Source organism: Echinops telfairi, unplaced genomic scaffold, assembly GCF_000313985.2.
Source record: "Echinops telfairi isolate 266 unplaced genomic scaffold, ASM31398v2 ScPeMD7_60;HRSCAF=208, whole genome shotgun sequence".
Lineage (NCBI taxonomy): Eukaryota > Metazoa > Chordata > Mammalia > Afrosoricida > Tenrecidae > Echinops > Echinops telfairi.
Window position 1 is genome coordinate 2,401,084 of NW_022103958.1, and position 14,420 is coordinate 2,415,503.

Consider the following 14,420-nt stretch of genomic DNA (forward strand, 5'->3'; position numbering starts at 1 on the left):
GTCAATTGAGGGCAAACCTCCTTCTGAACACCCATCAACTTCCCAAACAGATGAAAATGTTGACTGATAGTGCATTTGAAGTTTGTTCCACCAGGTCAGACTGTTAATGAAGCTTTCTCTGAGTATTAAAAATTTCTAAAAAGATAGTGTAACAGTGTGCGACAAAAGGGCCTGATTTGTGGCAGACATGGGACTGGTTTTGCCACCACGACAATGCACCTGCTCATGCAGCCATCTCAGCGCACCTCTTTGGGACAAAAACCAGCATGCCTCTCATACCCACACACTAACCTAACCACCCACATACCTAACTCGCATTATCTCGCTCTGTGTGACTTCCTTTTGTTTCCTTGAATGAAGAGGGACATGAAAGGATAGCTACTTTCCAATGTAGAAAATAATGAGGAAAGTGCTGTCAGCCATCCAGATGAGTTTGAAAAATGTTTCCAAGAATGGAATTACAGATTTGACTAACGTATTAAGTGTAATGGAGAGTACTTTGAAGATTATGAAGTTGTTTTGTAAAAAAATTTAAAAACATAGCTTTGAAAAAAAAATCCGTTTGGGGGGGATGGGGTATCTCCTATTATACAAAGTTGATGAGACAAAGCCATTCTTGCCTCAAAGGACCATTCTTGCTGCACTTCTTCCAAGACAGATTTGTTTGTTCTTTTGGCAACCCATGGTATTTTCAATGTTCTTCGCCATCCCCATATGAATGATACTGTTCAATAATATCAATGATACAGTTCAATAATTCCTGCACCCTCTTGAGTTAGCTCCCTTTGGAATGGGCACACATCAGTAAGTTTCCAGTTGTTCATCCAAACTTCTTGACATAAAGAAATGAATGCTTCCTGTTCTTCAAGTTGTACAATTGGTATTTCATCAATTCCCATCGTCTTGTTTTTCACTAACGTCTTTAATGCAGTCTGGTCTTTTTCTTTCAATAACATCTGTTCTTGATTATATGCTTCTTCTTGAAGTGGTTAAATGTTATGAGTTCTTCTTCGTGGAGTGGCTCTGTGCATTTCTTCTATCATATTTTGATGCTTGATATATCATTTAATATTTTCCCAAGCACCCTTCACTATTGCAACTCTAGGGTTGAAATTTTTCTGAGCATGTTCTTCATTTTTGGCTTTCTAATTGTAAGTACTTGCATATTTCATCACAATACTTTATCTTCTGTAGTTTCCCTTTAACATTTCCTGTTGATCTCTTTTGCCTCATCTTTTCTTCCATGGACTTTAGCTACACTACATTCTAGAACAATTTTCAGCGTCTCTCCTAACATCCACTTTTATCTTTCTTTCTTTTCCTTCTAGTTACCTTCTGTTTTCTTCATGTAGGATATTATTGATGTCATCCCACCACTTGTCATGTTTTCTTTCATTAGTAATCAGTATGCCAAGTGTGTTCTTGAGATGATCATTAAATTCAGATAGGATATAGTCAAGGTCCTATTTTTGCTCTCATGAAATTATTTTCACATTCTTAAACTTTAACCTGAAAGTACATATGAGCAATTGATGGTTTGTTCCCCAGGTGAGCCCTCACATACCTCAGTTTGACCGTTTATATTAAACTTTTCCATTGTCTCTTCCTACAGATGTAATTAATTTGATTCATGTGTGTAGCATCTATGAGCCCTGGTGGCTACAAATTAGATTGTGATCTGCATGGTCAGTAGTTGGAAACCCCCATCAGCTTGACTGGACAAAGACCTTCTACTCCCATAAACAGGTACAACCTTGGAAACCCACTGGGGTCGCTATGAGTCCGCATTGACTTAAAGGCAGCGAGTTGGGTCTTGATTTGGTGTTCCATCTGATGAGGTCTGTATGATCTGTTTTTTGTTGGAAAAAGCTATTTGCAAAATTCTATATTGTGATCTCCAGCCTCATTTCCATCACTCAAGCCGTATTTCTATATTGTTTCTTCCTTGTTATTTTCATTATTTACTTTGGAGTTTCCCAGCTGTGAAGTGCAGGAGCTGTGTCCTATTGATTCAAAGACCTGAGTTTTGCATTAAGCAGAGAGGCAGGTAGAGTCAACTATAGGAGTAGACCCCACTGCACAGGCCTGTAGTCATTCCCAGAAGGCTTGCAGCTGACAGTGGGCTGGTGCTGACCCACTTCGAACAGCCCCACACAAAGGCATGCTTTGTTGATTGTAGAGCAGAAGCAGTGTAGGTCCTATAGCCTTGTACAGAGTGGTGGGGGAGGGGAAAAGGGAACTAAGGGTTATGATTGTTAGGAAAATGGGCACTTTTTTGGTGTCTACTTCCCCAGTTCACAACAGCCACTGGTCCATATAGCAGGGGCAGGGACAATAAGAGAAATTGTTTTCCTAACATTATAAAACTCACTGTTAATTTATTGAGAAGTTCCCCCCACAGTTTCCCTCTGCTCTCTGATTTAGAATCTCTCAAAACACCATTTTCTTGTATTTCTTGTATTTGTAGGGAAGAATCAGAGTGATGGTTTATGCATACCATGGTCCTCTCAGGTCTTCAGAAGGTGTTCCTGTCTATAAAATTGACAAATACTGATCACCAGATATTTTCACACAGTGACACTGGGTGGGTTTGCATTACAAACCTTGAAGTAAGTTGTCAAGCACAAACACCTTGCACCCACCACCCAGGGACAAAATATAGATATATATGGGTAGTTATATCCAGACTCGTGTGTGGTTGACTACTTACCTGTGTAAGGTCAGAAAAAGAGCCAGCTTTAGATGAATATATAGGCCAGGTGTGATCAGTTTATCAGTGTGATAATACTTTACATCATATATAAGTGGATGCAGACCTGTGTGTTGTCAACTAATTATAATATTAGTCAGACACACACACAAGTGTGGTCAGAAAAAGTGTATTTATATATAAGTGGATAAGGACCTAAGTATCACTGAATACACACCATTTATGTCATACAGCCCCACATGTGACCAGGGACAGATGCAAGTGTAGTTGGAAACAGACTTATGACTGCTTAGAAATAAACCTATACTTCATCAGTTAAAATCTGTGATCAGATACAGATCTGCATGTGGTCAGATATAAAACTGTGTGTCTTAGCACCCAGACACTTGTGAAAGGAAATAAAGGTCTGTATAGTGTGATGATGTGTGTTGTCCAAAAAAAGACTGATATGGTCAAGTGGAATCACTTCTATGGCTGGAGATACAGAATTTCTGAACAGAAATAGAAAGTCAGATACATACTTGTTTGTCATAAGACAAAGGCCTATATATTATAAGATCCAGACCCTCACAGGGTCATACACAGTGTGTGGCGATGTATAGAATTTGGTTTCAGTCATATTTGATAAAGACCCACATATGATTGGAAACACGCCCATGTATGATTGGGTGTAGAATTATGTATGCTTGGAAATGTACCAGTTTATGGTTTAGCAAAGATCTATGAGTGGTTTAATACAGGTTGAAGTACAGTAAGCAAAAAGAAATCATGTTTGCCAAACACAGACTCATTCAGTCACACCCCGTCCACTACCATTGAGCTGATTCCAATTCATAGGGACTTGGACAGAATGGAACTGAACCCTAGGGTTTACAACACTGTACATCCTTCTGGAAGCAGGCAGCCTCATTTTTCTGCTACAGAGCAGCTGGTGGGTTTAAACCACAGACCCTTCAGTTAGCAGTCCAATTTTTAACCCACAGTATCACCCGGGCTGCTTATCAGCACATATTTGTCTATATATTGTCCTATGAGGAGTTCAATAAATACTCCACAATCATACACACATTTATGATCATACATACACCTTACCTGGACCCAGATGTGGTTAAGACAAGGTCTATGTGTGTTTGGCTATACTGTACCCATGCTTTCGGCTCTGAGGATTGTGCAAGACACAGTCCAACAAGAGACATTGAGTTCAGCCAGATCAGCTCATTAAAAATATGACCCAAATGTACATAAGATAATTTTATTTGTACATTTTAAAAGGGCAACTTCTATGTACATCCTACAGAACTGAAAACAAAGTATTGCTAGATCTTATAAATCAAGCCTTCACAATAGGTCTCTATTTCTGGATGGGAGTCCTAGACATGATAACAAACCACTTTATCAAAATAGGTATTGTAGAACATAAAATTTCATGTTTCATTTTGTAGGAGATTTTAGCCTTTAAAATGATTTTAAGATCTATCAGGATGAACAAAATTTAGACAATATATAACACTTTTTGAAAAAAGGTTAATAATTAGTGCAGGTTATCTTTAACACATTTAATAATAATATTAGATAGTAACAGATAAACAAAAGAAGCAGAAGAAAAAATTTAAATGATGCAGTGATTAAAAGTTTTAGATGTATAAAATGACAGCAACAGAGGTGGTTAGATTATTACTGAAAATTCTAGAATGTACTGGCAGATTATTTTCCTGATTTGGATATTCTGGCAGCACAAACAAAGATTCTGAATATGTTGAAAGCCAATATATTTATAAGTTGTTTATAGAGAGAAAAAGAAAGAACTTAAAACGTGTTAAGTCAATTCCAGGTAATGTAATTCTCCAACAGTGTGTGAAACAAGAAATAAAAAAACTAAAATAATTGTAAAATAGAACATCTGTATATAAAAATGAGGTGGCATAGTGATTAAACGTAGGGCTACTAATTGCTAGATCAGCAGTTTGAAACCACCAGCTGCTCTGTGGGAGAAAGACAACCAGGCTTTCTACTCCTGTACAGAGTTACAGTCTCAGAAACTAACAGGGGCAGTTCTAACCTGTCCTTTAGGGTCACTATGAGTTGGCATAGACTCAGTGGCAGTGAGTATATAAAAACACCCAGAGTTATCATATGCAAAACATAATAAACATTTATAAGAAATATCAAAGAAAAATAAATAAAACCTACTGCCATAGAGCCAATTCTGACTCCGAGTGACCATAAAGGACAGTGTAGAACTATTTCTTAGGTTCAAAGAGATGATAAGGTTTTATCGGAAAGAAAGCTGTGTCTTTCTTCCATAGACAGTATTTAGAACCACTGACGTTTCTGATAATCCACTACTCCACCAGGGCTCCTTACCAAAGAAAACGGGTGCACATATTTAAGATATTTTAAGCAAGTTCATCAAAATATATCAGTGAAAATCCTCAAATCAAGTAAATTTGAGAATTCAAGAATGCACACGATTTAGAGAGATTTGGATTCTATATCCTAGTCACTGTGCAGGAAACACAAAAGAACTTTCCCTGACTTCAGAGGAATTATAAGTATCAGTGAACATCGACAATGAGCTGGGATTTGTACCTCGTCACTTAATAAAACCATACAAATTTGAAAATTGATTAAATGTTCCAAAGTGGAGAATTTAGTTATGTTCATTCAAACCTAATCAAATTACTAATAGTATCTGATGATGAATAGTTATGCTTAAGAAGATTTGAGATGATATGATATAAGATTATTATTAACATAATAATCAAAATTAAAGCCAACTGCATTATGATCAAGTCAATTCTGACTCATATCAGCCCTGTGAAAATGGTTTCAAATGGTTACAAGACTAGACTCTTCATGGGAGAAATGTCAAATATTTCTCCCACAGAGCAGCTAGTAAGCTCAAACCATTGAAATTTGATTATCAGCCAAACACTGAGCCAATTTGCCAGCAGTGCTGCTTTCCATGTAATAGTAGCAGGGATAAAAATGAGGATACAAACTCACATAGACAGTGTGCTTTGCCAGTGAACTAGTACCCGTCCCCCATCACTTTAGACCCTCCAAACAAGGCTATGTAGAGGAACCAGGGACCAGAAGTTTCTCTGACCGCAGTTCCCTACCATGTCAGGGACAGATCTTTTCTTTTAAGCCTGATTCAACAAAAATAGTTACACAAAAATTTTATGAATATTATGAAGGGTTACAAAATTTCACCAAAAATTTTGTAAAATCATATATTCTAATTTCTTTATTGTCTGATCATCAGCATGCCCTTAGTCAGGATCTTGGGAAATAAAAGCAGCACAAATAGCATCTTACTTGACAACAAAACCATACAAAGCAATAGCATTATCAAGTTCTGGTTTTTATATTTGAAGCTCATTGATTTGAATTGGTTAATTTTCCAGAGAAGTCAGGGTCAAAGTCTCTCCTAAATGGCCATGATCTACATTAAGTAGGAAGAAAGGACACTGAAATATAATAAGGACATTGCTTCTTATTGCTAAGTGCCGTTGAGTCAGTTCAGATCCATAGCTATCCTATGTGTAACAGAATGAAACACCACCAGCTCCTGTACTAGCCTTACAATTGTTTAAATGCTGGAGCCCATTGTTGCTAGTCACGTTAGCTTATCTAGGAAGATTAACGGTAATGTTTATGAAAATATAGCAACAACTACCACAAAGCCTTCCCACTTGGGGAGATAATGACAACTGGGAACATACCCAGAACTTATAGATATCGTATCGACAGAACTCAAAATTTACTGTTGACTACCTCTGCCTGGAGTGGGCAGTAAGTAGCATGGATTTAGGCTTCTTTTGAATTGTATTATCCTGACATCTTCAATGGCCAATATTAATGGTGGAAAAGTTTAAATTTATCTGGAGAAGACATTTGAGAATTTTCTACAAAATAATTTCTGCTATTAACTATCACATGTCATCACATACCCTAAATATATAGATTCAATCTATATAAAAATAACTCTTTACTATAAGAAATGAAAACCTTAAGATACATTTTGAACAAGATTTTTCATTGGGAGTATTCCAATAATGTTTTTTTTTCATGAACAATTAAATTTAAGTGAGGAAATATTTTCCACAATTCAATATTACATGAAACTTCACTTGAATTCACTTGATAGCAATACATTTGGGTATTTTGTGTTTCTGGTTCTTTGAAAATGGGAAATTCTTTCTTGAAAGTAGTAGGTGCATCTGTCTGCCATATCATTTTCTTTTTCTGGTCCAAAGCTTCTTCATGGCATTTTTCATCTCTGCATTTCTTAGAGTATAGATTAAGGGGTTCAACATAGGGGTGAAAACAGTATAAAACACTGCCAAATACTTATCAATGGGCAAGGTGGAAGGCGGTCTCACATACACGAAAATGCAGGGGACAAAGAAGAGAACCACCACAGTGATGTGGGAGCCACAGGTAGATAAAGCTTTGTGCTTCCCTTCATGACTAAGAGTCTTCAGGGAGTTCAGAATGACTCCGTAGGAGATGAGTAACAGCATAAAGATGACCACACATATTACCCCATCATTAGCTAACACAGTGAGGCCAATGGCATGGGTGTCAGTACAGGCAAGTCTTAGTAAAGGGTACATGTCACAACCAAAGTGGTCTAGAACATTGGGACCACAGAAGGGAAGGTTATAGACAAAAAGAAGGTGCATTCCTGCATGAACAAACCCTCCAAACCAGGTCAATAGCAGCAGCAAAACACACACCCTTTGGCTCATGATAGTCATGTAATGCAGGGGTTTACAGATAGCCACATAGCGGTCATAGGCCATGACCACCAGAAGTAAAATCTCAGCACCACCAAATAAGTGTTCTATAAAGAGCTGGGTCATGCAAGCTTTGAAAGAAATGGTTTTCTTCTCATAGAGTAAGTCTATAAACATATTTGGAGTAACTGCAGTAGACAAAGCAGCATCCATAAATGATAAGTAGCCAAGAAAGAAGTACATTGGGGCCTCCAGGATAGGACTCATCGCCACAGTCATGACAATGAGGAGGTTGCCCACCATTGTGACAATGTAGATGAGCAAGAACACAACAAATAATATTTTCTGGCCCCGAAGGCTCTGAGTGAGCCCTAAGAAGATGAACTCAGTCACATTATATCTTTGTTCCATATGTTCTTCAGTAGGTCTTTATTTCAGAATTCAGGAAATATTTACCTGTAAATATAATTTTGACTAGTGACATTTTGAAGTCTTCAGATTATTTGTTTACTCATTAAACAAACAGGCATTAAGAACTACTGTGCTATAGCATTGCCCAAGACAATAAGAATATAAACCAAAATCAAACTTGCTGCCATCCAGTTGATTATGATGCATAATGACTCTATGTGTGTTTCCAAGACTGTAACTCTTTATTGGAGTAAAAAGCCTCATCTTCCTCCCTTTTATTGGGCTGGCAATTTTAAACTGAGGCTCTGGCAGTTAGCAAGCCAACCCATACCCACTATACCACCAGGGCTCCTAATTAAGATGACTGATATATGGTCCATAGCCTCAGAGATCTCACTGAATAATGAGAAACAAACCATTAGAAGCATATGTGGGAGAAGTGTAGATTATTTAATAGATGGAGTTACCATACTAATTTTCCATCTGGAATAAAATAAAATAAAATTATAAGAGACTGTTTTGAAAAGTATGTGTAAATTTTATATTATCTTTAAATTCCATTTTACATGAACTTTATGAAGGCTCTTTTTACATACTTGTATATGTATGTATGTATATATATATATATATATGCATGATAGTATATATGGTACATATATAGCATATGCACATCTATTGATTTCAATAACTTACTAGCATAATATTACTTAGGTTCTTGATAGTTACACATTCAAGATCTACAGACCTATACCATTCTCTAATTATTATAATTAGCCATCTATTTTATAATTAACAAACAATGTTACAGCATAGCAAACAATGCTTATAGATCATTTCCACTGAGACTAGATAAGATTTGTAGCAACTGGGCCATTGAAATATATATTAAATAGTTACCCTTGGAATTAGTTTCTAAGAGTGCTGATGTTAGAAAATGGAAATGTATACTGAAATTTTCTAGGATGAAAATATCCAAAAGAGTTTTACAGAATTGTCTATCCTCATATATCATTAACAGAGGATCTCTAATATGGATAATTATCAGGTTCACTGATAATTTTTTGAAAAGACAATGACACTTTCAATGTACTTTGATATAATATAAAGATTGTTGAAGATTCTCACACAAAACAGAAAAAAAATTCTGGGTTACCTGCAAAACAAAACAGTCTTTCAATCCAAGTTTGGGGCTGAGATGTCTTCTCTCTTATCCTAAAAGATAGCAGCTTCATACACTGACACAATCTCTGTAGACACACAGTGTAAGGTTGCCCATCAACCATCACCAAATCAAGATGCATTTCCATGTGTTCAACTTTCCATGCTTCAATGTCTGTCTCATCCCAGAATTTCAGAAAAGTTAGACCTCTTATTAAATTAATGGAACTTTTATTATACACTTCTCTATAGCCAATAGAAGCAGGAATCTAGATTATTAAGAAAAAAATCCAACCATTCTATGGTTGGTATAATGCATCCTAAAACAAGCAAACTTTTAAAAGAACTAGAAGTTTAAGATTTTTTTAAGTGTATTTAGGTAGACTGAGAAATTCGCATTGCTTAGATAAATATTTGGTCATTTCTGTTTTAGAAGTAAAATAACCTTTATATTATTTTGTTTCTCAAACCTATAATTTGGACTGACTTGAGGAGTCATACAGCAGAGTTGAAATTTGGATTGCCAGAAAGATGGAGAACAATTTCATGTCTGTATTTGGTTATGCTTTGGCTCCATCATTTCACTTCCTAAGAATGCCAGCCTTACAGACATCATATAAGCAATCACTTTTTTCAGCAAGGATACAGGTTTGGACATTTTAAATTTGAACTACAATAAGCAATTGTTGAGTCATTTAATTGGTGCATCTGAAAGAGTGACTCTTCTGTAATTAAACTCATTGGGACACTAATCATAATTCTGAGGGAGATTTCATGCCTCCAGAGATGCCACAAAGATAATCACCCACATAGAACAGGACTTAGATGATCAGTTTCATGAGGGGTTTAAAACCCCAAAAGAATAAATTGAGGTCAAATCATCAAAGGGAATCATCCATATTGGACAGAATTTGAATACGCAAAAACTCTTTTGTGCGTGTGTGAAATCATGACCCTCAATATAGAGAATTCTGCTTGATGGGTAAATTTTGGTTATACCTTTGCAGATGATGTGTGAACTCACTCGCAGGATCAAGGATGTTGATTTCAGAACAAATCATTGAAAACTTAATTCAAATGCCTAGGAAGCAGATATCCCCCTTCTTGGAGATTGTATTGTATTCCTTAAAAAGATGTGGTGACATTATAACTCCTATACCCATCAATATGACTTTGGAAATACTATATGAAGATAGGATCAGTTAGGTTAAAAAGAAGTCATACTGGATATGGTGGGTTCTCCTTGTGTGCATTCTTACAACTTAGGAGAAGATACACAGAAACGGAGAGAGGTAAAAGATGTCATCATGCTTATGTTGCAACACAGGAATTCCTGGATCTATCATACACTAAGAAAGAAGAGTAAACATATTTCTGTCACATTTCAGAAGGAACAAATGCAGCCTATAGCCCCCGGAACTGTGAGATAATGCATTTCTGTTTTAAAGTTAGTCACTTTGAAAATTTTTTTTCAGTGTTAGGCAATGAACACTTCACCTTAACAGTAGGGTCTGAGTTTGTCACAGGGAGATATCACATAGAAAAAATATTAAAATCTAAATTGACGATGAAAATTCGGTAAAATTTGAAAGGAGTGATACTGAGAAGGCCACGTCCAGGAAATCCTACACTACTGATCTGTTAACTCCATGGAAGTGTGTTTGTTTGGTTTACATTAGTATTAGATTTTATCTTTTCAAGGAAAGCATTAGTTCCAGATGTTAAATATTACATTCCCAAGATCCTTTGAAAATTGAGGTGGCCTATAAGGTACAAGTCATTAAATGTGACTTTCAAGTAGTGAGATGATTTCAACTGAAACCAAACTCTCCTTGACTCATTCTCCTGGATTCTGTTCTACATCTCAGATCACCTGTCCAAGGACCGACAACCACTCCTTGACCAGGTTCAAAATAGTAGAATGGAACCCAAGAGTGAGAGCTGAGATTCTTCATATACTTTTTTCCCCCAAGAATATTGTGGCTATTCTGAGTCTAGGGCAATTTCACAGAAATTTGAAGATTGAGTCACACATTTTTGTAAGGAAGACTGTTGTAATGTTGAGGAGATTTTATTAAATTTCTAAATTTCTTTGGGCATTATTGACAACTTGAAAATATTGAGTCTTCTGATAGATGAACATGAGAAATTCTTCCATTTATTTGTTGGTGTTAAGTGCGGTTGAGTTTAGTGAGCCTATGTACAAGAGGACAACACTTCCCAGTCCTGTGTCATAACAATTACTTTTATGTTTCCTTTTGGCAGCCAGTGTAGCAAGCCATCACAATGAGTATTGTTCTTTTTTGCTGACATGCTACCAAGTATGTGTCCTATTTCATGAAATTGTCTCTACTGATAACATGTCCAAAGTATATGAGATGAAGTCTCACCATACGCACTTCCAAACCTTCTGGCTGTACATTCTCTAAGACAAATCTATTTGTTCTTCTGGCAGTCCATGGTACTTTTAATTTATCACATAATGTTTATAAGGTTTTTTACGGAGGTTAATAAGATTTTTATGGAGGTTAAGCTCTCAGATTCCTTCTACCTACATGTGACCTTGCTGGTATTTAAAATACTGGAGGCATAATTTCCATCCAAGATCATAGCATCAGGAAAGAGAAGTGACCTTCTGTGTTAGGCAGGGTTCTCCAGAGAAAAGAAATCAGGACACTTAAGAATATATATATATATTTTTTTTTTTGTACAGCAAGAAGGAATATAACAGCTAATTAGTTCATACAGCACTACAGAGGGTTCAGTTCAACTCACTTCTGTGGAACAGTTAATATCCTGGAAGTCCTTCAACTCACATGGGCTGCCAGGTCCAAAGACAAGGAAGCAGACAGCAGAGTCCTCTCTAGGGCAATGCAAGCAGAGTCTGCCCACAGGCAGCAAGCAAGGGTGGGTCATCAACTGGCAGTAGCTTGAGAGCTTATCAAAGCAGTCCTAAATGGGATATCAAACACAAGCAAAACAAGGTAACAGGCTCCATCAGCCTCAAGCTCAAGCAATACGTGCCCTAGCAGCATGGTGAAGCAAGTCTTAAAGGAGTCTCAATCTCTAGCGACACAATGCACAGATTGGCCTGGCCCACAAGTAGTGTAACTCACAGGTTGAGACAGAGAACAAATTACAGCAGCATGCATGCATACTCCAGCACACTTTGATTACTAGAGAGCAAGAGAGAGGGGTGGGCGTGGGGGTGGGGTTTCAGAACCACTTTATCTCTTTGCCCTCCAATTGAAACACAACCTGATTAATCCCACATGATCCTATTTGTCAGGTTGGCACAATAAACCTACCTATCACACTTTTCCCTTTTAATTTAGGCCACCCTCCTTTCTTTAGGTCATCACAGTAACCTGCAGGATAGAGTAGTACTACCCCTGGGTCTCTGAGACTATGACTCTTTATGGGAATACAAAACCTCATCTTTCTTCCTAGGAGAAGTTGATGGTTTCAACCAGCTGACCTGTGGCTACCAGCCCAACCCATAAGCTACCACACCACCGGGGTCTCTTAAATGGTTCCTATGGGTTGGAATTGATTCAGTGGGAGTGAGTTGATTTTGGTGGGGGAAGGGTGGAGTTATTTAACTCATCATTTCTTTAGGTCATCTTAATTTATTTTAGTATTTCCCTACTGTATCCTATATACAAATATTTCTCTTCCTTAGCAGAAGGTATCCCTAAGCATTTTATTCTTGTATATAATATTGTAATAGGGATTGTGTTTCCTCAACTCTCTTCACAGATAATGCTTGAAAACCCAATTTATTTCCATTAGCACCTAAATTGATTGCTTTAAGTTCATCTTTTAACTTTAACCCTTAAATCAAAATTATACTCTGTAGTTTTCATTGAACAACAAAAAAATTCAAATTATGTTCATTAGTAAAGTACCTCTGCTTTGAGGACAGTGTCTTCTGGAGAGTTATGTGTGTTCGATTCGTTTGACAACCAGCAGTTCAAAAGGTTGAATGGGAAACTTGAACAGCTTGACTTAAAGATAATTGTGGTAGGTAGAATAACATGGAATAAGGTAGTTGGCGATAATAGTAACATAACTTGAAAAATGTAATGAATGTCGCTGAATTATCCATGAAGGAATTGAAATGGTTGATCTTTGACACTGTAAACTTTTACTAAAACATTTTTTTCAGATAAATATGAAAGTCGTTTAACCATTACTGAGCAGAATAAATTAGTATGAACAATCATTTTTTTATCAACTTTGGGGGTTTTGCTCTGTATTTCTTATTTTCTCCCTCTCCTTTTGTATTTTTTTTACAAGAATAAAAAATCAAACTTCTATCTTGGTAATGCCACAGTTCTTTCAAATCTTTGCTACAAAATATGCTACTAGCATTCTCTCAACGTCTTAATTACGGTCTGATCACAATCCATCAATTTGTCATAATGTGTTGGTTTTGTGCATTGTTATGACAAAGGAAATATGCCACCAGTGTTTCTAAACTGCCCAATGAAAACCTTATGAATAGTAGATGAGCTTTGCCTGATAGTAACAATTTATCCAGAAATACAACCATGTCAGTGATAATATTGATAACTTAGAAGGAAGATCAGCTAATGTGCAAGAGTTTTAGCTACTTCTCCAGTAGGGAGAAGGGTCAGTGATAGGAAACAAAGAAGGAAGAGCAGTGTGGAAATACAGAGTTGGAGATAGAAATGTCAAAGATAACATGATAAAATTACCATTTTCTAACAACATGAACATGGACTGCACCACATGGGATACATAGGCATCAAATTGATTGTCTCCTTGGGGGAGATAATGCTTGGGATGTCCTACTTTTTTCTTAATGGTTTCTTAATGTTCTCATGCAATTAATCACCTTCTGTCAATTTGTCATTATGTGTTGGCTTTGTAGGTTGCTATCATATGAAAAGTGTACCAGTAGTATTTCTAAACTTGATGGTGAAAAACTTATAAACAGTAGATGAGCATTGCTGGATAAAAGATAAGATATTAAGGTTAGAAAAATAAAATTCACTGCCATAAATTATGACTTATTGCAACCCTGTAAGGTAGGGTTTTAGGTTTCCAAAAATTTAACTCTTTACTGGAGTAGAAAGCCTCATCTTTTGCCCTTGGAAAGACTGATAATTTTGAACTGCTGACCTTTCCGTTTGCAGCCCAACTCATAACCACTATGCCACCAGACATGAAGTTAAAAAAATGGTAAGAACATGCTTAGAATTTCTCAAGAAATAAAAAGAACTGAAGAAAAAATTCAAGTCTTAAGTCACAATATTGAAGAGTATTCAGGAAAAGATATTGAATCACACATCAACATAAGATAAAGAAATACACAAAGTAACAAAAGAATCAGTTGATTCTCAACCTTTTTAGCAAGAATAATTTGAGGC

The 14,420-nt window shown here is 36.5% G+C and overlaps 1 protein-coding gene across 1 annotated transcript; it reads right to left on the bottom strand.

Annotated features, from left to right (window-relative positions):
• Positions 1 to 6,948: 6,948 nt before the first annotated feature.
• LOC101645011 (olfactory receptor 4A47-like) lies at positions 6,949 to 7,866 on the bottom strand. Its single transcript, XM_004708469.3, has one exon. The coding sequence runs from the start codon at positions 7,864 to 7,866 to the stop codon at positions 6,949 to 6,951; it is 918 nt and encodes a 305-aa protein (XP_004708526.1).
• Between the last annotated feature and the right edge of the window lie 6,554 nt (positions 7,867 to 14,420).